General features: G+C 45.5%; 1 protein-coding gene across 2 annotated transcripts; it reads right to left on the bottom strand.

Annotated features, from left to right (window-relative positions):
* Window positions 1–51: 51 nt before the first annotated feature.
* On the bottom strand, window positions 52–22,324 carry amotl2a (angiomotin like 2a). Of its 2 annotated transcripts, XM_018756892.2 has the most exons (14): window positions 22,288–22,324; window positions 20,305–20,377; window positions 19,124–19,209; window positions 12,803–12,835; window positions 10,653–11,432; window positions 9,323–9,521; window positions 7,574–7,718; window positions 7,338–7,430; window positions 3,827–4,122; window positions 3,301–3,494; window positions 3,094–3,195; window positions 2,782–2,969; window positions 2,402–2,569; window positions 52–1,294 (listed from the first exon to the last, which is right to left on the bottom strand). In XM_018756892.2, exons 5-14 carry the CDS (start codon window positions 11,357–11,359, stop codon window positions 1,209–1,211), a joined length of 2,178 nt encoding a protein of 725 aa, XP_018612408.2. In that variant the 5' UTR covers window positions 11,360–11,432; window positions 12,803–12,835; window positions 19,124–19,209; window positions 20,305–20,377; window positions 22,288–22,324; the 3' UTR covers window positions 52–1,208. The 2 variants fall into 2 exon arrangements, with proteins under 2 accessions (XP_018612408.2, XP_029110279.1); XM_029254446.1 differs by lacking the exons at window positions 19,124–19,209; window positions 20,305–20,377; window positions 22,288–22,324 and having other exon boundaries at window positions 3,301–3,488; window positions 12,803–13,049.
* Window positions 22,325–26,716: the final 4,392 nt, after the last annotated feature.

The raw sequence follows: 26,716 nt of genomic DNA, 5'->3' as shown, positions 1-26,716 counted from the left end.
CAAAGAACAAACTGTCTCAAACACAAAGGGAAGGGGGGGGAAGGGAAAAAAAAAAAAAACCTGGGGATGTTCAGCTTCTACACCACAGCCTCCGTGTAGAAAACTGTTCATTAACCTTTTACGGAACTAAATTAACTGGGTTGAGAGTCTAAAAAAGAAAAAACTAAGACATGGAGAGCAATGAAAAGAAAAAGGGAAATGTGTCAGTATTCAAGTGGCCTAAATCGTCTTCAGTTTAGCGGCCAGCGGGGAGAACTGAACTCTACAGCTCGGAGGAACAAAACACAGATGTACTCCAACACTGGCCACGGTTCAGGGCATGTGGGGAGCACGCGAGTCAGTCTTTTGCTCTCCTACTGAAGGCATTCCAGGGAAATGTGGAAAGATTAACCAAGGCTTGCTGATGGAAAGGCATGCTTTTAACAGCTCTCTGAAGCCCAAAACTAAACCTACCATGAGAGATGGTCATTCAAGGTTTAGGTGTCTTGAGTTCACAGGTTGCATTTTTAAGTGTCTCTGAAAAGAAACTGCTTATGCGCACTGTTCCCAGAATGACTCCGGCGAGTATTGAGTGCGACGCCACCCATCGTATAGCTTCGCCTCAACTCCAAAGGTTTCGAAGGGAATGAACATTATGTACGTTCGTCAAATTACGGACAAAGCATTTTTTCCGCGTCGCGGTATGGATTTGATGGGGGGGGGGAAACAACAGTTGAGTTGAATTTCAAGAACGATAAATACAAGCCTATATATGAACAATAATGGTACCGCTATTGCTTATTGCAAACAGGCCCCTCCGTACACACATTCACACAAAGCATTCGTTATAAATATGTACACAATTAAAAAGATGCACACACACAGTCCTTCGGCTGCTTCTCGCAAGTCTGCGGGACACCGTGTGAAGTACCTCAGATTTCCGCAGCCACTCGGACGCCAGGGGGACGTGCAGAAGGGTTTCGCGGCGTTTCGGTGTAGAGAAACGCTCAAAGGAAAGCTCAGCTCTCTCCTTCGTACTCAACTACAGTCAGCTTTAAATTCCCCATTTGTTAGCACATCTGTCCCGTTTCACTTCGCCGCAACTTCCTTTTCGTGCGAGGGCATCCTGAGCCGGCAACGCGGCGTCCTCGGGCGGCAAAGGGCGGAACCACCTCCCGTGGAGCTCCTCCGGTCTTGCGGGCCACTGTCTCACGTTGCCGTCATCGACTTCAGATGAGAATTTCCACCACTTCTGCCTCCTTGCTCAGGAGGCTCTTGAAGGCGTGGTGAGAAGTTTGGGAATGCTCCGGAACATCTAGTAACGGGGCACGTAAATGTAACATCAGCATTGAATACATTAAACATTGAGATAAAGATAGCCATATTTGTTTCCTGTGATTTCCTAAATGTGTTTTTAACTGGCTAACAACGGCAAAATGTCAAAAATACCAATAGTGGAAGAAGCTGATCTATAGCAGTAGTTGGGCTACACTTAGTGGTGTCTGATCAGCTTCTTCCACTATATATATATATTTTATATGTATATATTTTTTCCATTGGTTTGCCATACAGCTGAAAATGTTTGCTCGACACACTGCTCAAGCAACCTTGACACACGGTCAAGGTTTAATAAATAAAAGACCTCGGGCTTGAATGGATTGTTTCTGTCCATCACTTTATATAACCTGAGCTTCGGTTACCCTTTAACTAGTTATGCGTTAAAGTATACCTCTCGTCTGCCGCCCTATTAATACGCACCAGTCCGTGTGCTGAACACTTATCTTCGACCGAAACGGCTGACATTCCGGCTACCGGCCAGTTTACGCTATGAAACATTACGCCAAGATCAGAACCCGCTGAAGCTTGTGAACGTAAACAAGAACAATATGTATTCTAGACCACACCAGGAATAAATCCGCTTGTGGTGAACTTGCATGAATGACCATCTCACTCTACTGGCTTCCCTTTGCAAAGCTTTAATAATAAAAAAAAAAAAAAAAAAAAAAAAAAAAAAAAAGGCTCAAGGCCATTACTCTTTTGATCTCCTGAAAGCTTTATAAATTTGCATCACACCATCTGCCACATCACTTCTCCACTCCCTATTAATTCTACAAGGCAGCTACTTGTATAACATGTGCCTGCATGGTGGTGCTGGACAATCTGACCGAGCTTCAAACATACATGTCTGTATCTATATCTGTCTGTTGTCAGATATACTTTTGCTTACTCCAAGTATGCCGCTTTGGACAAAACCATCTGCCACATATAAATAAACGTCAACTGCTTTCCAACTCATCTAATGGCCACGACGGCTTTCGTAAAAACGTGTTTAAAGTTATGAGTGCTTTGGTCTAACCTGTCTTAAGCAATGATAGTTTGCTCAGAATTGTTCCGCTTTAGGCAAGAGAAGAGGAACGCCTACCGGAGACCACATCTGAAACTGGCGCTGTGCCCACGACGGGCTCGGCCACAACGGAAGCCTCCTCCTGGAGACCATCCAGTTGGTTCACACAGTCATAGCTTGAGGGATTGAGAGCAGCGCAAGAGGAGGCCGATACCGTTGCTGTCTGGTCATCTGAGAGGCTTCTTCCTACCATAGAGACGGAAAGAGCAAACAGGGTTCATTCTGATGTTCCTGTGTCCATTGGGCACATAAGTTTGTCTTCCTATCAGAGATGATATGGACATGTTCAGTAGCAGCATCTGGGTGGTTACAACTCAAAATTTCCATTCTGAGCAGCTGTTTGACTTTAATAAAAAACGCCACCATAATCCTAGCCTAATCGTAACCCTGGTTCTCACCTTTGTCCTGGCTTGTGTGGTCCACTGACCGGGCAGGGTAGCCTGTGGCAGCAGCGCTAATGGAGGGCACGGACCTTGCAGGGCGCAGGCCTTGAGTCTCAACCCTGCCCGGCTCACGGCGTAGGCGCTGCTGCATCACTTTGATCAGAACATCCTTCTCAATGAGCTCCGCATATAGGGCCCTTATTCTGGGAGACAAACATCGCAGGATCAGAATAATAATTCAAAACCACACACTGTTGCATCATAACAATCACAGCTAATCAATGATGATCACTACAGGAAACAATGTGGAAACTTTGGCCCGATTACCTGTTCTCCATCTCTTGGTGCCTGTGACTGTCGATCGACGGGTCTTCGTTAAAACTGCCGTGAGGGGAATGCTGCGGAGAGTGTTTGATGATGGTCGTATCCCTGCAAAGAAAAAACACATCCTTACAAATGAAACAGAAAAACCATCACGCGCAGCGCACATACCTGCGGTCTACATACACACGGGTGGCTGTTTTGGGCCCCTACCTTTGAGCAGCCGCCGTGGCCGCCGCATCCATGGCGAACTGGCGCATGGTGCTCTCTTCCAAATACTTCTGCTCCCACTTCGTAATGTCCGCCTCTAGGGCTAGGATGCATTCTTCGCGCTCCCGCAGCTGCTGCAGCAGGGATGGTGCGGTAGGTTCCCCACATAACATGGACCCTTGACTCTGCATCTGTCGCTGGAAGAGAAAGAAAATTGAAGTGCATCTCAAAAACACTCTGATATACGGTTGCACCTGGGACAGTTAATGATCAGCGGATGCCACTTTGGAGAAAATCAAAATCACACAAAGTCACGTGTGATGATGTTGCTCTTCAGGAGAACTTTATGCATTTTATCGGTTCACATTTTAACACAGGTGATTGTTTCTTTGCAGCTGAAGTGCACGAGAAGGCACCCCCACTCTCCAAAACGCTAACGTCTTTGCCAACACCGTGAAGGCAACAGGAGCCATAAAGTAAAAACGGGCCGACTGGGGATCTTCACACTGAAAGGGCATCCCTCTCTCACCTGCTGTGCCCGCAGAGCCTTGAGCTCCTGCTCCAGTCTCGTGCGCAGCCGCAGCTCCAACGTCTCGCGCTTCTCGCAAGCCGCCTGCAGCTGGACCAGGGCGCCCTGCAGCCGCTCCACCTTCTCCGCATGAGCGCGCTTCCTGCGCAGCTCCTCCTCCAGCTGGGCAGCGCGTGCTCGGGTTGCCCGCAGCACTTGCTCCTGCATCTCCAGGCACCGCCGCTGCTCTTCCCCCGCGGCCTGTAGACGCCGCACCTCCCGCTCCAGCTCCTCATTCTCTCGCCTCTGCTTCTCATCTGCAGGAGAGCAAAGGGGTAAGAATCTTCAGCTCATGGTTCTGCCAGTGTTCAAAGTGCTTCTGTTAAATACCAAAGACAACTAACTGCAGAGCTGCTTTCTGCATACATAAGCAAGGTTCTTTCTTCACCCCCGGCTGCCTGCTTGCCCCCCAAAATCAAAATCAGTTAAAGTCTGTTGTTCCCCAATTAACTCCCTCTATCCCTCGGAGCTGCCGATTCCCTCCCAGCATTCTCAAAAGAAGAGCATCAAAACATCTCTTTCGCACCCATTTCCCCTCTTAAGTTCCCGAAACCTTGGCAAGTTAGTCGCTCACCACCAACTACTTTTTACCTACTTCTATTCCCATTTGTTATTTCTATATGTAGCTAGTGAATTGTGGGCTGTACTGTAGGTACGAAAAACGTGTTCATCTCACGGATTTATCGAAGCTATCTGCTTTCTTTACTCTGGGCTCTGCGGTGCTTTGGAGAAAAGCATCTGGTAAACGCTTAAGAACAAATTAAACTGCTGTCATTATGTGGACAGCAAAGTCTATAGATGAGCAAATATATAGATGACGTTCCTGGATCACAGCGACATTCCTGAAGGAGATGGAGACGCGAGCAGCAGACTTCACGCAGACACAGCAAAAAGACGTAAAGGCCTGCGCGCCATGCAGCACCGCAAAACGACCCCATCCATTGACCCGCTTCTGCCTGCTGGGCCCCGACTTCTGGCACCGTTTATTAGAGTCTAACCGCTCCACCCCGGAGCGAGCAGCAAGTCTACCAATCCAGGTAACAGCTGCACTCCTCTGCACGGAAAACAATCCCTGCGACCTCAATAGGCATGATAGCATTCCGAAATTTTTTCAAGCATTTCCCTGATTGCGCAACTCAAATTCCTGCGCACGGTTGCACGAGAAAAGACTTCCTTCGATCCCTTTGGGTGCCCGACGAAACGCTCCTTTGTGTTCTACGCTTCTCAGCCACTGCGTAAAAAATTAAACTTACATCACCACCTAATTATTCACACATTACAGTCTTAAAATGTGAGCAAAAATGCCGGAAATTTAAACACCTAACATTACAACTAGAGTTTGACTAATTTTACAGCATGATACTTTTTTTTTAAACATCGCTAAAGAATTGTTATAATGTTGGCTATAAATTAAAATGGTGATGTACCGTAAACAATTACGGTTATGTACGACGTGTGTTTGTGTGTTCCGCTGTACTTTTACGGCGGAATGACCGATTACTTTGCTGTCGTGCATTTAATCGTAAAAAGTCAATTTTTTTGCAGCGTAGACTTTCGCAACGTATTCAAGAAGTGCTCAGATTAGGGTTTATTCAGTGGAATATCCACGGAATAAATTTGGAGCAGAGAGGCCTTCGTTCCCGTCGCCTGCCCGTAAAGGGCTGGTCACCACCGTTGAAGATTAACCATCGTATAGCCACACCGCAGCTTCCATTTGGACGACCTGAAGAACACGGCTCAGTCAAATTATTCGCTTGCTGGAGCTCTGAAAGGCTACGGTGAAAAACTCAAAACGTTCTGCGCTCAGCGTTCGAAGGAGGCCACTGAACTGAACACCGATTCCGTTATATTATCAAGAAAAGAAAGACACTGATTTAAGTGCAAAATCCTAATCTCCATCCTGCGCTGCTGTAATGTACAGAAGGTGACTGAGCAAAAAAAGAAAAAAGGTTTCTATTCATGCTACAACACTGTTCTTTAAGATTTTCTCTGTAATACAGCTGGGTCATTTTTTACCTGAGCAATTCAGGGTAAGTAGCTTGTCCAAGGCTACTGCAGCAGGGAGCCTTTCAAATGCAAAGGCAGGGGCTCCAAGCGCTATACCCCCTAATGTCGGGATCAAAGTTAGCCAGATCTAGGAATTAACATGTACGCAAGATGAATAATCGCACGGGCAAAGTGTCTCATCAACCACTTTCGACGCGCAGCCAAATAAAACGGGGACGGGACGGTGGGGCCGAAGCCACTGCATCAGCAAGTATGAAAGAATTCCTGCCAGCGTGGTTTAAAAAAAAGGCAGCAAAAAGCAGCGCGCTGGTTTCTCTCCGTCCTGTCCGCCCTCCCTGCTTTCACGCACCGCGACCTAAGAGATCACCGGAATCCAAAAACGAATGAGGCAGAGAAGCTCCGATCCAAACCTAACCCGAGTCTGCAACGGGTTTCTTTTGTCCCCCCCCCATCATTTTACCCTGTGGAAGGGGAGGTGTCGAGTATGCAATTTAAGTGCTGGGGGGGGGGGGGGGGGTGTGATGCCAGTGCACAGAAGAGCCTGAACTACCTGAGGAATTCCGGAGATCTGGGCCAAATTTAACAAGGTCCTGAGCGATTGCTGTTGTTCCAAGTGTCGAGAGCAGCACTCCGCTGGGGGCTTCCTGCTTGAGGACCCCCTGCTGGGATCCTGCTATCCCACAATGCAGAGCACTGCAGCGAGGTTATGATCCACTTAACCAAATGCAGGACTGCGGTAAAATCCGTCCTGGAAATGTGCCTTACGGAAAGAATCCCCATGCTCTTCAATCTAGGATGCCATTAGTAAAAAGTGCGTAAAACTTTACACCATGATTCATTCAGCTGACGCCTTTCTCCCAAGCAACTTAGCGTTAAGCTACTGACAATAAAAATTTACCCATTTATACAGCTGGGTTTTTTTTTTTTTTAAATTAGCTGAGGCTTTCCATAAAAGTGATTTACCATGGTTCACCCATCTGTATAGCTGGGTATTTTGCTCACTGTATCAGTTCAAGCTGAATATCTTGCTGGCTAGTACAGCACTAGGGGGGGTTCTGAACCTGGGCCCTTCAAGCGACGGGTGGCAGCTCAAACCACCACGCCACCTACTGCCCCTAGGCTTGAGAAGATTTGATGCGAAATTTATCATTTAAAATAAACTTTCCACTGCTGTATTTCTTTACAGTCAGGCCACACCCCCCAATTAAACCAGTCACTCCAAAAAAACAAAGTAAAACGAATCCTCAGGTATCTCAACGCGAAGATGCACAAAATCCCATCTAGCGTACAGGGCCGGTAAAATCTCGGAAGCGGAGCAAACATGAGAATGACTGCAGCTAGATGAAGTCCTGCGTGTCTAAACAGCACTTAGAGGGCCGTCTCCTACACCACAGAGGGTGTAAACCTCGCTCAGAGTTTCCGCTACAAGACACTCGGACTGAGAAGCAGCAAGTGTCACACTCACTCTGCTCGATGAGTTTGGCAAGGACGTGCTGGTTTTGGTCGGCAGCTTCGACTTCCTTAGCGGCTAGTTGTTTGCTGGCCGTTTCCAGGCGGTCTGAAAACAAAGAGAGGAGTCCGAAGTGACGGGGATTTTCCTTTGCCCAACGACCACAGGCTCTCAAGACGCCTCTCCTTGCGAAGTCCCCGAACGGTTTCCGCGCCTAAACTAGGAGGACGGGGCACCGAACGTAGCCTTACCTCGCAGGTCCCTGTTGAACTCATGCAACCGCTTGATCTCTCCCTCCAACTTGCTCCTCATGGTTTTCTCCAGAGCCTCCCGCTTGGCAGAGCCTTTCATCAGTGTCTCGTAGGCCTCCGATATCTTCCGGATCTCCGTCTCCATCTGCAAGACGGAGAGGTTTATTATTTATGGCCTCATCATGTTTTCCATCCCATCTAAGTAGAAGGACACGTGACAGAAGCACATTCATGTTACAGCGTAGCTACACCGCCTCGGGAATGGCTCTTAACATCCATTAGAAATTTCCCATAATTCAATACGACACAGACATCTAGGGCTGTGACACGCATCAAAGGTGAATTTCTACTTTGTTGTCCAGGCTGTACCAACTGGGTTTAAATCATATATGTTGATGAATAAATTTTCCCATTTTGCATTTTATTTTTGAAGAGATCAGCACAAATGACCAAGTCAACACAGATGAGGGTCGAGATGGTAGAAACAGTAACTACGGAAGCCAAACGGCAGCTGAGGAGAGGAAAACAAAAAAAAAAAAAAAAAGGGATTATTCAAACTCCTGGGCCAATAAATATTCAGATACCTTTCGTGATTCTTTATATGCGCATGTTTCTCCTCTGAGAGAAAAGAGGAATGTGGTTATAGTATTGCAAGGCATTAGTTGCTAATTACAGATCAAATAAAAAGACCTTTTTTTAAAGCCCTGTACTTAAGGATGTTTTACGAGATAGTTATTTAAATGACGGAAACCGTTGTTTGAGGTGCGATGTTATTGTTGTATTCACCTGCCTATGTGATTTACAAATACCCCGAGAGCACATGCTCTCAAACAATACGATCTCTGTGCCCAGTAGACAGCTGGAGGGAGGAGGGGAAAAAAAAAAAAAAAAGAATGAAGACATGAGAGAACATGCATGAGGGCAGTGATGGCGAAAGTGAAAGAGCGCTTTCAGTCCGGGGTGGCAACTGCTGGGGCCGGTGCACTACCCGGGGCCCTCCCTGTCTGCCAGCTGGGATGGGGTCACGGCCCCCTGACATCTCCAGGATTGGAGCGGACACCTGCACCAACTTTCTGCTTACCATTGGGCTCAAAACAGAGCCCCGGTTGGCCTGATCCACCCCTCCCCCAAACACACACACACACACACCAGGGCAGGCTTTCTTTTCCCTTTCTCCTCAGGTAACAGCTGCCCGCCATCACTCAAATGCAGGCAAACAGCCCCCCAGTGCTGTGAAAATTATCTATTTTGAGCCATCAAGTCTGGGTGGGGTGTCTGTGGAATGCATATGCTCCCAAGCCACAACACCTTTCTATCCAGCATAAAATTGTGTTAAGAGAGTTATTATTTGTGAGCAGAAAAGACGTTTGAAAATTTGGTCACTCTCACTTTCGGTGGGCTGCACCGGACTGCTGCGATGGACTTGCGTCCCATCCCGGGCGTACCTTAAATTAACCTAACGCCATATGTTCCCGGGACGCATTCCGCTCCCCCATGACCCTGACAAGCGGGTCAAACAAGATAAAATTATTAATCTTTTCCGTGCATGAAAAACCCAAGAGCCGTACTTTGGATTAAGCGCCAAAAATTTAACACCTTTGAACTCTGGACACTCATACACCTGGAGATCAGACGGGTAAATCATTGTAAGCAGGTTAAGGCAAAGCGGCTTTGGAGAAAAACGTGAGCTGAACGAATACATGAAAATATAAACTAAACTACTCTTTCCATCACAAATGATGCGCTCACCTTGCGAAGACGTACTGCTTTCTCGCCGTGTCCTTCCAGCTCCTTCCTGAGCCTCTCGTTCTCCTTGACGAGTCTTTCCACCTGGGCCACGTAGCTGCCGCCGGAGGGGGCGAGGGGGGCCGAGAAGATGCCCCCAGCAGCAGGATGGTGCGTGGACACGGCAGCGTGGTGGGGAAACGGTGTCTGCTCTGGCACCATCCTTAAGGACAGAGCACCTGCACTTTCACAAATCTGTGCTGTGCATTTCCATGCTTTTGCATTATCTGTGCACATAGACGCCATCTGATGTTTTAAATTAAGAACAAAGTGGTAGACAGATTTTACACTTCATGTAATGCAGTTAAAACAAGTTCTCTTATGCGCATGATTGTTACCTGCGACTTTTAATGAGTTCGCCGGAAGCACTACTGCTTTCACCATTTTAATATTTCTTGTTAATTTCCATCTGGTATAATTTCATCATTTTGTTTATTTTAGACTGAGATGATGTGTAACAGTTAATTGTTTCTTTGTGGTGTGTTGTGTGTGCTGCGCTTCACGTACTTTATTAAAAGAAATTTAAATTGGAGGGAAAAAAATCTGCACTTTAACATATTTTTAGATTGTTTTTACCACTTTCGAATTTCAAGATTTAATAGTACTTTTAACCGAGTTCAGCAAACGTTTTATGTTAGAGTGTTTGTGCGCATAAAATTGCAAACGACAACAGAGCTGTACACATTTCGGAGCAGAACCACAGAGAAAAGCCTTGCGGTATTTTTCTTTAATCTGGAGAAGGGTTTGTCGTGTTTATTTCAAGTTTTAATCACGTTTGGGTTTACACGAGCAAAGTCCCAGAGTTTTATCCTCAATTACGTCCGGGGGTTTATGTCTGGCTTTTACATTTCAGCGATTCATTATTTGTCCCATGTACTTGTATTTAAATGCCTCTAACGGTAAGCGGTGAAAGCTCACAGGTTAACGAGCAATCTCTAAAATTTATTGGCAAATTAATGATCTTAAATTGATTCCAAACGGTCTATGGCTGATGGTGTAGCTTGTACATTCCAGACCGTTTAAAAGAAATGAAAGCTGTTCACGTGGTATATTGTATTTGGTGTTTCTCTTACTTATAAAGGGAAAGTTTGAGTACAGGAGTTAATAAAATAAGAAAAGGAACTTCGTCAGTTACAATGCACAGCAACCTTGATATTTTGTCAGCATGATTACAGAAATGCAGTAAACCATGGTGACTGTCACAGCACTGAGAAAGATTCAAAAATGCAAATGAGATGGCCCCCGCTCAGAGCAGCACTGTGTTACTGTAGCATGTGAAGCGTAGCTCTCGTACCTGTGCCGGTGGGCATGGAACACGGGAGATGCTTCTTTGTAGTAGTGTCCATGTTCCTGCGAGTGGCTCAGCATGTAGCCCGGAGATCTGAGCAGGGACGGGTACTCCGGGGGTGGGCCCCGCTGCTCTGGAGGTCGGGGAGCCTCCGGCTCGGCGTGCGCGGCGGGACCGACGTGGTGCCGGGACAGCTGGGGGTAGCTGTGCGAGGGGCTAAGCGCCGTGCTGCTCCGAGCCTCGCTTCTCTCCAGCGAGAGCTGCAGGAGGCGCTCGCTCAGTGAGCGCACGTGCCCGTGCTTCAGTGCCCACGGGCCTTCTGGTGTGTCCGACTGAGCCGGGAGCAGGTTGGCCTGACCCCGCCGGGAGGCCAGGTATTGGGAGTGGGCCTTGGCCTCCTCATAAGTGGGCAGCTCCTCACGGTGGAGCTGGTACAGCTGGCGCATGGAGCTCTCGGAGTGAGCGAAGTCGCCTTGGTGCTCCTGGCCCTGGGGCTCCTGGCGGGCAGACATCTGCGGGAGCTGCACCTCCTCCTGGGTGAGGCTCTCCAAGGAGGAGCGGGGGCTACCGGCACCCCCGCCACTACTCCCGCCCCGCAGCGCCTGCTGCTGGATGGCCAGGAGGGTCCTGGCGTCCGTTGGGTTCCCGTACCGGAGCTGCTCCTGGATGAGCCGGTGCAGCACAGTGCCGGACGATTCCTCCGCCGTTATCATTTCCCGTTAACTCCGGATGCGCCGCAACCCGTGCGCGGAGAAACTGCTAAGCGGTCAAAGTACAGGCAGGAACCTGAAGGACGAATCCAGGAAAGCAGTTAGTAGTTAGTTAACAGCATCTGAAGCAGAACAAGCACAATAAGGAACAATATGTCAGTCATTCTAGGGGATGTTACTGCCTTTTTATTCCTGCAATAAAAATTAAAGTACAAAGCTAACATTATGACTGAAAAGTATTTTTTAAAAAAAGCAATAAATCTCAAAACTGACTGAACAAATCAGAGATACTTCCATACTTTGCAAATACTTTCTAAACATTAAAAAAAAAAAAAAAAAAAAAAAAAAAAAATCAACGCGTTGCAAATATGTGGTTTGCTGCTGTTGGAAGAGAATGTTGGAAATAAACACTGGGGGCAATGGCGCGTCTCTCGGATGGGGTGTGCGGGGAAAGGAGCAGGGGGTGCTGTCAATACCAAGGGGAAGCACCCTCCCATCCAAAACACAGGGGCCACACAGCAGTCTATGTTATGACTCGTTGCCATAGCAACAACATTATTCTCCCACCCCCCAAATACCAATGAAACACCTCCCCAGGGAGCCTGTGGTGTCCAGTGCTAACATGGACCCCTAAGATTTAGGTAATATAATATCTGCGCAGGGTATTATCATAACCTGCATATAATGAACTTTACAATATTTATTGCACATTGATTTAATACGTATGATGCTTTTTAAAGTCAATGTCAGTATTCATTACATTGTCTACCTGGCATCTTCTGGATTTTTATTTATTTTTTTTTATAAAATTGAAAGATTTAGAAGAAAGTCCACGAATGCAGATCAGTAGGGACCGGCTGCTCTGACACGTGACACACACACTGTCAAACACCACGGCGCGTCCCCGTTACCGCCGTACTCGTGTAACGCGGCTCTTCCCGCAAGGCGCCAACGCAATAAAGCGGCGGCAGCAGCATGAGATAAAAACTAGAAGAGTTACACACTCAAAGCGTTCCAGCTCTTTCCCCAACAGTCTAAATAAAGTGTTATCTCACAAAAGGCTGACACATTAACAGTAAGCGATAGCTGGAGAATTTATAGAGCGACACTCGTATTAACGGCCGCACCGCATTCCGATTCCTCCGAAAGCGCGCAGTCCGCGATCGGCACGGGCAGCGCTTACCGTGGTATTTCTGACAGTCATGTTCTCTGCGTTTCCCCAAGGAAAATGTCTACTACTGTACCGTTTGTCCCAACACCTTCGAGAAACACGAGTACAACGCGTTGGACACTTAGATCGCGCACCTTTTCCCTTTTTCCGACGACGTTAGGCGAGAAGTTCAGCTTTTTAAAAGTTGTTTTTTGCAGTCTAGGTGGGTGAAATCTCGAGCGCACAAACAAGTGCAACTAATAATAATAATAAGAATAATAAAAACAGCAGCTCACCAGTTCAGGGTTTCCTCCTCGCCATATATGAAGCTGTGGACGGAGAGAAATCCGCACGTGAGTAGGACTGGAGCGAATGTGTGAATAAGAGCAGCTGCGCGCTCCCCTCCGCGGACCCAAGTGGCTGCAGCGCACGCCGCTCCGCGCTAATAAATAACCGAGCGCTGATTGTTCGCGCGGCTGGAATGCGTGGAATGCGCGAGCCAAAGTTCCTCTGGGATCAAAGGGAGCACGAAGGCGGGGCCAGGGGGATGTGGGCGTGGCCACATCTAGAGCTCTACAATCATAGGCAGAGAGGTAGAGGCACGGTGTGAGAGGCGGGGCCACGGCGATGGAGCGAGCGCTAGTGAAGTGGGCGGGGCCACCCAGAGAGGCGGGGCTAAGGCGAAAGAAGCAACGCCCAGAGGAGCTCCCACAGCAGCGGCGAAGTTAAACATGTCAAATGTTAAGTTGAATTTAGCGTTTGAGAAAATGATCAATTGCTCATATTTAACAACACCACAGTGTACTTGCAGTAATCACCGCTGGTATGCTTATTTTCTGTTATTTTATTTTCCAACTCAGTGACCTCAGGGTCTCGTTGTGCGCACTGACTTTTCTCTAAAGCTCTTACTCTATTGTCAGTAAACAATTTAAAAGGAATTTAGAAAAGGTTTTTTTGTTGGGTTTTAAGCAATTGGTTAGAAAGGCCAATGAAATAATGTTTACATAAAAACACACACACACAGGTATCTAACATTTTTCAATATATTTTAAAATATATTTTAAACCTGTATAATACACATAGTACTTAAATATTTAACATATTTAAAAATGTTCAAATAAGTATACAGTTAACATTTAAATACATTATTTTGAAATATGTATATTCTACGTATTTAAAACAACATTTGAAAATGTTACATATGTAATATATTTGTGAATATATATGCAACAAATACACAAAATATAAATATTTAAAACGACATATTGTAATATAAATGTCTATGCCTTTCATTATATTTATTAAATCACTGCACCAGAAATGGACAGCCGAAACCTTGGCAAGCGTTGCAAGAAGTAAGGCGAAACAGCGAGCAGATGCTGGACAGCGAGCATTTAAAAATTAATAGTATTCCGTGGGGTCGTTTGTTCCCGTGTGTCTGGTAAATATTTAAGTTGTGCCCATGCCAGTGGCCGTGGAGCGTGTGTTTGTGTGCACATGGAGGAGGCATGCTGCCTGCCAGCTGTCCCTGGAGTAAAAGCCCCCCCCCTAATCACTGCACTGAGGGGTGCATTGTTCTCACCGCACCAGACATCACAGGGTGAGCTTGCCATCTGCTGCCCCCACCCCTCCCCCAAACCCTTGAATGCGCGCACACACACACACACACACACACACACACACACACACACACACACACAAAGGAGCTGGGATCAGATGGCATATAAGCAAAGTGAGAAACATTTGCAGATATGGCCTTTGGAAGAGGTGGTGTAACCCCACACCAGGAGTGACCACACTGACCCACGGGCAGATCTCTGAATTCATAGACAATGTACGCACAAGGTAGCTGGGCAGTGTTGTGAATCACTGCACCGGAGGCATTTCTCAAATCTCTGTCACTCAGACAGGAAACCAATGATTCGCCGTAAATACGATTCACAAAAATTCAGTTCTCGTTCATATTTTAACGTTCACGTTCAGTTCACTCCCGCCATCTGGCAAAAGGTACCGAAGCATTCGGGCCCCCACGACCAGACTATATAACAGTTTCTTCCCCCAAACCATGAGACTCCTCAATACCTAGAAACTTGACTGACCGAAATCCACATACACACACACCCATAGTTGACTGAAAACCATTCCACTCCCTCTGCAATTTTTTGCACTGTTCGTCTGCTGTAGTGATCAGCTGTATTTTTTGCTACTAATTAGTATATTTATATCCATAGTATTTATTGTATTGTAATATCTTTTTTTTTTTCCTGTGTGTTTATTGTTTTTTGTTTTGCGTAGGCAGCTTTGTGTTTTTTTTTTTTTTCTTTTTTTTAGATGTAGCGTTATGGTCCTGGAACATTGTTTCGTTTCACTGTACTAGCCCTATATGGTTGACATAACAACAAAGCCACTTTGACTTAACTTGATATTTACTTGGACAGGCTGTTGGCCATTTAGGGAAGTACACTATTTTTCAAAAGGACTCATTTAGAGGTGAGAGTGATTCCATTTACTAAGTAATTAACATCTGGGTCCAATGTAGTGCAATGAGCTCCCTATTTCTCTCAGAACTGCTGAACCCCTTTCAACATTTAACACACACGGCTCACTTCTCCCCGATCCTCTTACGGCTCCGTTAATACGCATCACACACGTCACGATCACCTCCAGCGTTTCCTACAAATTCTACAATCGCACGCCTGCATCGAAAGCTGTTGTGACACATACTTTAACGCAGCTTTCTTTATACTCTGAAATGCACATCACTTCGGAGAGAATGCTCTGCTACATTAATAAATGTAAATGGTTACTTTTAATGGATTATAAGTGAAGCTACATAATAATTGCACCCATGAAGGCCTGAAGCCATCATGAGAAAACTAGAGTGAGAAATAATTTGCATCTCATTGCTGTGCTGTGAAAGGTGGACCGCTGCAAGTGCCAACGGGACTGGCTTGAACACACAAGCGACTGCAGCACGGAGTACATGTATTGTGCGCATCTGGGCCTGCATACGTGGGTGTGTGTGCATGTTGTCGGGTTGGGGGTTATGATCTGTGGCGAGAGACACGGAGCGCCGGCCAGGCTCCCTTTGTTTTTCCAGCGAGAGAGGAAATTGCTGCATTCCTCACATTACCATGTCAATGGGGGCCGAGCGAACCTCAGTGTGCGCCATAATTAGGCGGCGGTCTGCAGCCCCGAACATTTTCCCTCTAATTGGAGCTTCCCCAACAAACAAAGGGCCAGTCGGGTGGAAGCGATTCGAACACACCTTCCACGCAGACGCTACGCGCACGCTGCGCGTGTACGTAGGGCACAGCTAACATGGAAGTACTCTAGTGACGGGAGCAAAGCTCCTGTCTTCGTCAAGACGAACAGGACAGAATTTCTCATAATATTAAAAAATGACGTAGTGCCTTCGCCAAAATCCTAAGTAAAGAACTCGCCGTTTCGATTTTTGCGACTCGAGAGACATAAGGTGCCGTTAGTCAGAGCTCCCGCCTTGCGCTCAAAGGGCGCAGGTTGGACTCCAATCTCTCATTTATGTTTATTCGTTTAGCTGATGCTTTTTCAAAGTGACTTACAATGTTAAGCTGTTTTACAATTTTTTTTTACCCATTTATACAGTTGGGTAATTTTACCGGAGTAATTTAAGGTAAGTTTGCTCAAGGGCACTACAGCTGGAGGTGGGATTCAAACCTGCAACTACTGGGTCTAAAAGCAGCAGCTCTAACCACTCCACTACCAGCCGTGTCCTCATCCTACTTTGGTACCCTTGAGCAAAGTACTTACCTGATACTAAACTGACAGAGTAAACGTTACCATATGGTATAATATTTATACGATACCCTACGGTATAACATTTATATTTTTTCCATTTAGCTGATGCTTTTCTCTAACAACTTAGAATGTTAAGCTAATTATTTACCTATTAATACAGCTGTGTATTTTTTCTTCTTAAGCAAGTTATGGTAAATACCTCTGTCCCCTTGATTAAAGGGTAAATCACTCTTCAGCGTCTTCAAATTCTAAGTTACTTAGGAGGAAAGCATGAGCGAAATGAATTAATATAAATGTAAGATCTGCATGTTTTATCACCGTATACATCCTTCAATTCGGCTTTAATGTTTTCGTTATTAATTTCCATCGCCTGTATGGCAAAGTGAAGCACTATTATTGTCCAGGCTGTTCAAGGTTTATCTGAAGCCTTTTCTTTATCATCACGAACCAACAAAATATCACGTTTGTAGAAATGTGTTACAATTTCTGGATTTTCCAGCCATCGGGGGTTTAGAAAAGTCGAGGACTAACCTTTGTGATCCCACCAAGTGTTTTAGCCCTATATTTCATTATGTTGGAACAAATACCATATATCATTCAACGTGAACCAGCTGTGTCAATGGCAGTGTGTGTAGATGCAGCACTTTCACCTTCGCTGCCGCCACCAAGGGAAAATTTCATATCAAACAGTTCTGAGCAAACAAGTTGGCCGGAAAGCCGAGGGAAAACACTGGCCGACCACAATGTCCAAGGACAAACGTAAAGCCTCTGATAACATGGTTACAGGAATGCGCGTTTGCATTCTAGGACATGACGAGAACAAATAAGGTAAGAGCAATTAAATATCTTTAATCCTTCACGTTGCCTTAGCGTTCCGTTTGTTTCACTGAAAACCCCATTTTAATGCCAAATTAAACAATATCTTAAAATAATGGCCCGTCCAGAACGTATTATGTATATTTGCATATCAAAAATATTTGACATCAGAAAACGCAGATACACTGGAATGAAAAAGGAGACATAACTGCCTTTGTTGCATGTTTTGAGAATCAATCTGGCCTGTTTGTAATCTCAATAGCCTTTGGGAAGCTAAAGATCGAATTTGCATGCAGCCAGCGTTGCCGGTGCTTTCCATTATGGCGTAGCCTCAGGCGACCAGGAGGCGGAGCGAAGGGGAGGTCAGAGAGCAGCTGCTGTGCGATTGCCGTCTCGATAGCCATTTATCACAGGCTTCTTAGTCTCGGCCGCTCATTAGTCCCACTGAGCTCGCTCTCGCTGGAAGCCTGTAGAAGTGCCAAAAAAATACATTTATAAAAAAAAAAAAAAAAAAAAAATCATCCACTGCTGACAGCTGCAAGTCCTCAGCTGCTGGTCTACTTTTTAATATTCGGGATGGTGCGTGTCCGCAACAACCCCTGTCCGGAACGAAATACGCGCTTCGCGATGCTGTCTATACATTTGTTTCGAAACACTCGGCACACAGACACAACTTCGCTGATGCCACCAGCAGAGAGAATTCCGTATCGATCTACAGCAAACACATCTATCCGAAGTATATATGAAACAGCTATGGCGCAGTGAAATGGTTCAATACAATACCACCAGTTGCGGGTACCACTCTATCAACGATTAGCCTTCGGCCTGAAAACAGTTCAGGACAACTATCCAAAGGGTCACCATGCCTTGATATCAACTTGACGACACGTGTATATAGGCCTTTATACTGTGTGTGTACATATATATATTTTATATGACATTTTCCCAAACCTGTATTTGTATGCACAGCGAAATTTATTTACCGATTTCAGGTACATTTTTGACTAGCTGCCAACGGATGGATCTTGCAGTAAGCAAAGAAGATTCATTGTCCTCTTGTCAGCGACACCCAGCCAGCTGGCAACTGCGCCTTCAATTTAGAGACCAGTCGCCGAACTGAAACCGGCACTTTGACGGCAGCCTTCAGAAGCTGCCTAAACTTTTGTTTCAAATTAAGTAAGGACAGAACAATGACGACCTCTGTTTGTGCTGAAAAGCTAATTTATGCAGGCGCTCTGACATTTACATCACACATAATAGCGGCATTGTCACTGCATCCCAGGACTACTGCCTTTGGCCGGTGACACCTGTTCCAGAGATCAGTTTGGGCATAATGAAAATGCACTTCGACGCAAGCTTTCCAACATCCCGCTATGTTACTCATCTCGTTTTTAGGTGTCACACCCAATTCATCTTACATTTTGACACACAAAAAAAATGTTTTCGTAACAGTATTGGCCTCATCATGTCTATTGTAACCCATATGCTAATTTTCAGAAATTAGCATAATGGTGTAACCTTGTTTTACACTCGATTCAGTGCTCTGTGTCACCATTGTGAGAACACTGCTCTATAAAGACAAACAAATGAATAGTAATGAAATATATCGGAGGAGACTTGAATGAATCAGGGGCAAAATTAATCTTTCCAAAAAATGCGCTGTTATTGCCAGCGACTGCTGTTTAAGGTAAACAAAGGCTTATCTATTGCTTGCCCTGGAGTGACAGATGCACCTGTCAGTCGCAGCCATCTGGCAGGCTAGTCTTAGGCCAACTCTCCCTTAAGTTGCTCTCCCACCCCCATCCCACCCCACCCCACCCCACCCCACCCCACCGCACCGCACCACACATGCATTAGAGGATGTCGGGGCTGATGGCTGTCAGAGCCGCAGGCTGTGCCTCGCTGGGCAGACGTGGATCCTAAGTTCTCGCATGTGTCGTGTGCTGTATTAGAAGACCCCCCTCCCATTTACTTCCATTCACACTCTGTAGCTGACATCTGCTCAGTTCTAGGAGTGACTTTACCTCTGGATGGTGCTCCTTCTCACTGTGCCATTGTTGTGCTCCACTTGCCATTCTGTTCAAGCAGGTGCAGAAAGATGCCGTATCACCTGTGTTACGGCGCACAACAAAGCAGAAGGGTCCAAAGCCTCATTACAACATTCTTTAAACACCATATCAAAATCAGTCTACAAAGATCTTGCATATCCTGCATTTCCTCAAAAACGAGAAAAAAAAAAAATTAAGGACGAAACTTTGAAATGCAGCATCTCAAATCAGTGGTGCCACACCACACCAGGGTCTGTGTGTATGCATAACTGGCAGAAACAAACTAAAACATGTTGTATAGATATTTTCATTCATCCCTGAACTTTTTTCAAAATGCGGGGTCACGGTGGTCTGGAGTCTATCCCACAAGCATAGGCCGCTCCTGAGGCAGGGTACAGCCTGGAAGGGGCGTCAGCCAACACAGAAGTCTAAACATAATCCAGAAAATGTTCATGTACATGAGGGCAATTGATAGTGTAGTGGTTAGAGCTGCTGCCTGCACACCTCAAAAGTCGCAGATTCGATCCCCATCTCTGGATGTAGTACCCTTGAATAAGATAATTACCCTAAATAACTCCAGTAAAATTACCCAGCTGTATAATTAATTAATAATTGTAAGCACCTTAACATTGTAAGTCACTTTGCAAAAAAAGCAGCAGCTAAATGAATAAATGCAAAAGTCACTTTTCAAACTTCTGCAAAATAGATATCAGCACTACGAAACATAAGATGAATTATGTTTGCGATACGAAGTGACGAAAAGTGCCGAACGTCCCAAGGATGCTGTATAACAGCGGTCCTTCTGCGGCTGCTGGTTTGTTTCCGCTGAGCTTCTTTAGCTATTCGTATATGTAACCTTGCACTCCGGGTGACAGGCTTGCTGTCGGGTTCAAAAGACAAAGCGGCCGACGGACGTGCCACCTGGAGCTTGTTCGGTTAAGTCTATCCTTAAGAGCGGGTCTCCAGCTGTACTACGGTACGGGAACAATGAGGCCCAGACACATGACGGGGGGTGGATTATAAATGCACACACCGATGGATTGGCATATGCTTGGCTGAACAATGGAGTTTGGGTTGCAGGGCTCTCGGGCCCTGCCAGGACGCACCAGGCAGATGGTCCACTAAGCTAACGCTTCCTCGGCAAATAAAGACATCACCTCGGGCTAGGCCTGCGAAGCACCCCGTCCGCCTCAGCCGCTGAAATGAGATGGATGCCTCTGCGCTGGTAGCCTGGCGATAAGACATGCAAGGGAAGGGTCAATGGTATTTTACGATGAAGGTCTGGATTTTTCTTTATTTAAACAATAGAACAGCACTGGGTCATAGCAACATAAGGAGAAAACGCTTACCGAGAAACCGCAAATGCGGCCACATAGGAAAAATGGGCAAAAGACTGAAATATTTCACGAGTGTGATCACACAGCACTTTATAATCAGTTCCACAAGTGTGTGTAGACATTCCAGCATTCCTGGGACTTGTCACGCTGATCATATGTTCATTTTTGGAACACGAGTCAAACTCTTTGGTCGTCCACATGTTTACAGCGGGAACGTCAGGTGTGGATCACGGCATTAAAACGCATCCCAAGCCAAGTACGTTAGACTGATCAGCCCGTGGTCCGTAACTTCATCAAGAAAACTGAATTTTGGTTGCGGTTTGTCGAGAAAGTAGAGGGTGTCAAGTGAAACTTTTGGTGAAAGATATGTTTTTAATGGTTGAGCGGTCAGTCTGGAATTTATGGGTCTTGTTGCAACACCACCACTGACACGGACTCCGTTTTCATTTCAACAAAAGCCCAGAAGCAGCATCGCAACAGCTGTGTCCCAGCACGTGTGAGTCGACGTCTGCATATGACGCTAAGATGATGACAGCAGTTCCTTAAATAATGTCCTCTGCTGTTTTGGGTGTGAATTTTCCTCTGGCCATGGTTTTCTGATAGGAACACGGTATACTTCCTGTCTACTTACTTCTTAATCATACTTGGGCGACTAAAAATCATGGCCCAGGAATGCGAGTTTTTCGAGCCTGGATACCTCCCACCACAATAAAGGTGACTCTTGTGAATAAGTGGCAAGTAAATAAGTAAGTAAGGAGCAAAGGTCTATTACGTGATGCTTTCACGTTCCAATTTACCCTTCTTGAAATCCAAGACCAGTCCAATTATTCCGACAAAACCGAAAAATCCAGGTTTTGTTAACAGTTTACTTTCGCTTCACCTTAAACTATTATCTAGTGCGGCAGTGTCAACAGCACGGGTCACTTGTGAAATACTCCAAAAAGCCTATAATGTGAAGTTAGTATAAAACGTGCAGAAGTGTGGTCTCAGACAGTAAATTCAACTCGTGATTTATAACCAGGTTGCAATCCAGCACTAAGTAGCGGCATTCTGGGAGTAGCTTCTTCATATATTACACACACACTATTGCATACATGGTTAGACTGTCTTCTAGACACTAAATTTCAGGCCACATAAAGCTATATGCTGTGCTGGCAATTATCTTATTTGTCATTTAAATTATAATTTTCATTTTAAATGTAAAGGGCTGTCGTCCGTCGATGGTAAAAATGCAGTACAAAACGTTTCGGCCATGGCACAGAGACAATGAAAAGTGAGACTGCTGGTGGTGAGAACATGCTACGAACGAATACATGTCGGGTGTCGTAAAAGTGCGTTTAGGCAGACGTTTGAAATGTGCACACGCCGAATGGCGGACGTCAGCAAAGACGTGTTCCGCCTTGTCAGCCAAGAGCTAAAAAGGAAGAGACCGATGTCCTGCTGTTGGAGGTACATGTCAGGTATACGTCTATTTATGGGGATTTTCGTCCCTTCCGTCCATTGTAAGGTGTCACTTCCACACAGCTTTTCAGTTTGCCAAGCGATTACAGATCATCTATAAAGTGCTGTTTTTATAACATTTGTGTACGAAGGTGTTCCTTTTTTCGATAATGAAGCGGAGTTTAAGAAAAATATATATAGGATATAATGAAATGTCTAAATTGTGCTTAATATTAGCCTGTAATGTTATAATCTGCCAGTTAGGACTCAGAACTGAAGTATATTTCATTTTGTACATGAACACGAGACAAATGTGTGCCGTATATCAGAACGATTGGATGTTGGTAATTTATACTTACAAACCTGCTTATATGTGATGCTTTTCTCCCAGGTGGCATACAGTTCATACAGCTGGGAAATCGAGGGTAAGGACCTTGCTGAAGGGTACTACAGCAGGAGGCGGGAGTCGAACTGCGGTCCTCAGAGTCCGGAGATGCTGGCTCTGCATGAAACCGTACGAATAAAAACAGCATATCAAAATCTGCGGTCGGTAACACCGCACGCCGCAGCGTTTAGGGTCGCCGGGTCAGGATAAGATTGCGTTGGGGGATGCCCCTCATGTGGAACCACTGCTATACAGCACCGTGCCTGCGTGAATCGATCACCCACAGGGCAGAATATTCCCGAAAGCACGGGTGGACGTAGCGATCCTCGGCCCTGCTCCGTTCACACTGTCTGACTACATGCTTCTGGCAATTTGCTCCCATTGTTGCCCACTTCCTGATAGGAGGTGCCTGAAAAGGCCGCGCTCACTGAAGTGCAAAGGAATGCGCAGGGCCTTTCTAAAATTACGGATGCTCCCTGGATGTCTGAATGTCGGCCCTGCCGCGTTCCAGCCAAACGGCCGAGGCAAGTTCTCCAACCATGACAGCTGGCAATTCAAGCTGGAATTTGCCAGAGGGAAGCAATTTTAGTGTTAAAATTGTTTGAATTGGTCAAATCTGAAGGGAATCGCGGCGTGGAAACGGTGCTGGTGTTACAGCCAAGAAGAAAGCTGCAATAATGGTTAAGGGTTTTCAGTCTCCATTAACATAGCGGAGACGCCTTGAAAACCACAGAAAACGTGAACAAATGCACACTGTTCGCAACACGTTGTCTACGTGAGTCTACTTGTGACGGAAATTTCACCGATCTCAACCCCAGGAGCTCCACCAACTGTTCAGACACGTGAGCTGCTTTAGCTGTATACTAAATACATATAAAATATCTGCTAATAAAAACATCAGAGAAAAATCTGCACCTGTGAAACCTTTGGGTTTATCTATATTTCTACATGAATGGCTCATAAAACGTGACCCGATCTTCATCTAAAGCATAATCACAAACAAAAGCAGTCGTATTTAACTAACGCGCAGCATTTTACATTTCCATACCTATTGAACAATTGGTCTGAACAGTTTTGGCTAAGATTGTCAACTCACTGTGGAAAGTTGGAAAGGAAGCAAAAGATAAAGGAGAGTTGAGACTTTTTGTATATCTCAATATGGAGTTCATGTGTAGTAAGTGTAATTGAGTCAACCATACAGTAAAATTACCTCATTTCATGTATGTGCTGAAGATTCATAACAGCTAATATTTTCACCTACAGTATGTCTGCATGCAATTAATGCTCAGGTTTCACACTTGTCAACATGCATTCATAAAAACACAAGGGTTGAGAGGTACTCAAACATGCGCTATCGGTAACTATTTAAATGCAAGTCGTTCCAGTAGCTGACAGGCCAGGATTGGGAAATGAAAAACAGGTGGGGACTGTTAAAAGACCATTTAGATAAAAGGCAGACATAAACAGAATTGCTGCAAACCAATTTGAGTCTATGGAGAGACGTGTCCCCAAACACAATGGTTACGACATTCCTCCTTTAGACTGAAAAGTGACCACCTGGACATTTGCTAAATGTGAGGATGTTTCCTACTTTCCAAACAAAACATGCAAGCTGACAACCATCTAAATACTGAATGCTGTGCCGTTACGAGTCAAAGCAAAATTTCGTCAGACCTCAAGTCTAACACACAAGTTTCATCCAAACAGAAAAAGAAGAAAAATCACTGCCCCCTCTCTCTTGTCTGACATGTCTTCCACCCATGTATTCCAATATATATATATAAAAAAAAAAGACACCTTCTTTCAACACAACAAAATAACTAATCTTAAGACTGCAAACTCAACATGTTCAAGCTGGCTGAAGCAGGCAGTGCTCTTTTAGACCCATGTGCCTCTGGAGCTACTGACAACTTCGTAAGATAGGTGAGCTGTTTCTATTTATCTACATCACTTGCGTAGGGAGCTATCGGAAGAAGCTGAGTTCTTTCTGTAAGCTGAATGGGACAAAAACCATCAGCTGAATGAAGAAAAATAAAAACTACTACGATTCTCACATTAACAACTTCGTTATGACAAAATGGTTTATATTAGCGACAATACAGTTTGAAGAAGGAAGCAGACTTCACTTGCGTTACTTGTAATTCTTGACTAGGACCAAAACAGTTTTGTTTATGTCAGACGCCCAGACAGAACGCAAACATACTATCCCTCCAAATATTTCAGAACAACTAAATAAAACTTAAAATAGACACGGTATGCACTGGTTCACGTGTTGATTCTAAACAGGGTCGTGGGATCAAATCAAACCTGAAAGTTATTTATTGCCTCTTAGCTGTTGCACATAGAACAAAATTAGGCAGGAGATGAGTAGAACAACTAAATGCAATGAATACTATCTCAGACATTATCGGGGGGAGGCAAACCCCCCTGAAATCTATGCAAGATTAATGTGTCTCCCAATATATGTGCAACTCCACTGAGCACTATCTCTAACGTTGTTTTCGTTGCCAATACTTCAAAAGTGGTTATGCTACTGATTATTAATAACATTTTGCAATAAATAAAAACATTTTACTTCTAGTGAATCAAACAGGACCACAGTTTAACGGAGCTGACTTTTAAGGAATTGCATTTGCGGAACGGACCGGCACCAGGCCAAGACGGGGGGGGCAGAAGGCAGGACGGCGATCCCCAGAGGCCTCTGCATGCCATCACGCTTTTGAGAAACGTGAAGAGCGCATAGTGACCTTTAACAGAGGATCGAAGCTCACTTGTCCATGTAATGACATAAGTGGGAGCAATGCAGGATACGCAAGACCAAGGTCACCTGGGGATGGTGTTTGTTTCGACAGAGCAACCCCGGACTAATTAACGGAGGGTGTGCAAATGGCTGACCACGTTAAACGGCCAATTTAAGTAAAGCCGACTCACGTAATGGACATCATGTGCATCCAAAGAATCCAGCTCTGTAAATAAGCTTAACACACAACAGAAAGCCACAGCAACAGCCTGTCCAGGAGTTTGTTAATATCAGACTGCGCAGCAAAATGTCTTCTGCACTGCTTTTGAAATGAACACGCTAGAGTGCGAACCAGTGCAGCCAACAAAACGATACAAGACATTGGACTTTCATGACTTACAACATTCTCCAGTCCTGCTTAGCTCATGGACTGAGTGCTGAAGATCATCCTTCAAATATTCTGTGTATGAGTTTTTTTAAGCCGAGACCTGCATTTCACTACAAAACATCACGTTAAACCCCTCTGAGTATAACATCACTGTGGTCTGGAAGGATGCTACATTGTCAGAAGAAAGCAGAACAGAGATACACTTATGATCACAAGCGGGACCAGAACTCTTGTTTGTAGCTTGAATAAATGAAAGCTTAACAATAAGGACGTCTGTTCATTGGCTAGGTTGTGCGGGGAGGGGGGAAATCAGATAAAGCTATTATGAAATAGAATTCTGCTGTAAGCCTTCACTGCATTCTATCCAGTGTAGGTTGTGTCCTCCTAAGGTGAAAAAATGTGGTGCAAGACAGGGTACACCATGGACAGGCAGTCATCCCGGGACTTTTAGCGTCAACCAACGGGACGTACAGGATGAGCATGGGACAACAATGATCAGCAGAGCACCCACGCGACAGACCTATTCCCCAAACATGAAACGTCTGACATTAGACCACCTTTTGTTCACAAGCATGGATGGCTCATTACCTCTCCTCCATCGGACTGCTGGCGATTTCCATCTAACGGCACAGTCTGACACTAGGGTAACACCGAAGAGAACCACAGCTGTAGAAAACTAAAGACTAAAACAGTAATCCTGGGTCAGTTACTTATGGTAAATTTAAAACATGCCCAAGATGCCTTTCAATTTCATTATCAATCACTATCCACCACAACTGCATTATTCGGTATTTTTTCAAAGCACATTCTGAAGGACCCAGTCGGCACAAACTAATTTGACTTCTCCTGTGCACCAGAAAACAAACACCATTAATTCTATTATGACAGCTATGTAATTACTGCACTCCCTGAATAAATAACAGGATGAACAGCTCTGAGCAGCAGCCACAGGCAACCTTCACGTTCCTGGCGGGCCTGCAGGAGGTGCTTGTGGACCAGTCAAGCTGAAGAACACCTCAGACCTTCCGTGCTGGAGCAGAACAGAAGAGCAGCCGTCTTGTCGATGAAGATGAGCTACTAAGAGCTGAAGGCACGGCTGCGATGCAGAATGAGCGCTCTCCTGGTGCAGTACACAAAAACGGAAAAGGAAGCCCTCAGAGCAGCAGCAGCAGCCTTCCAAGATTCCTGCTGTGGGTGTCCAAGCACCCAGGCGTCAGGCCGGCAATCCCGCTTCCCCCCCGTTCGCCACATACAATAGGATTCCTGACAAACAAGGGAA

This window comes from Scleropages formosus, chromosome 8, assembly GCF_900964775.1.
Source record: "Scleropages formosus chromosome 8, fSclFor1.1, whole genome shotgun sequence".
Lineage (NCBI taxonomy): Eukaryota > Metazoa > Chordata > Actinopteri > Osteoglossiformes > Osteoglossidae > Scleropages > Scleropages formosus.
The sequence above is the reverse complement of the archived record's forward strand: the minus strand, read 5'-3'. Positions and strand labels throughout refer to the sequence as shown.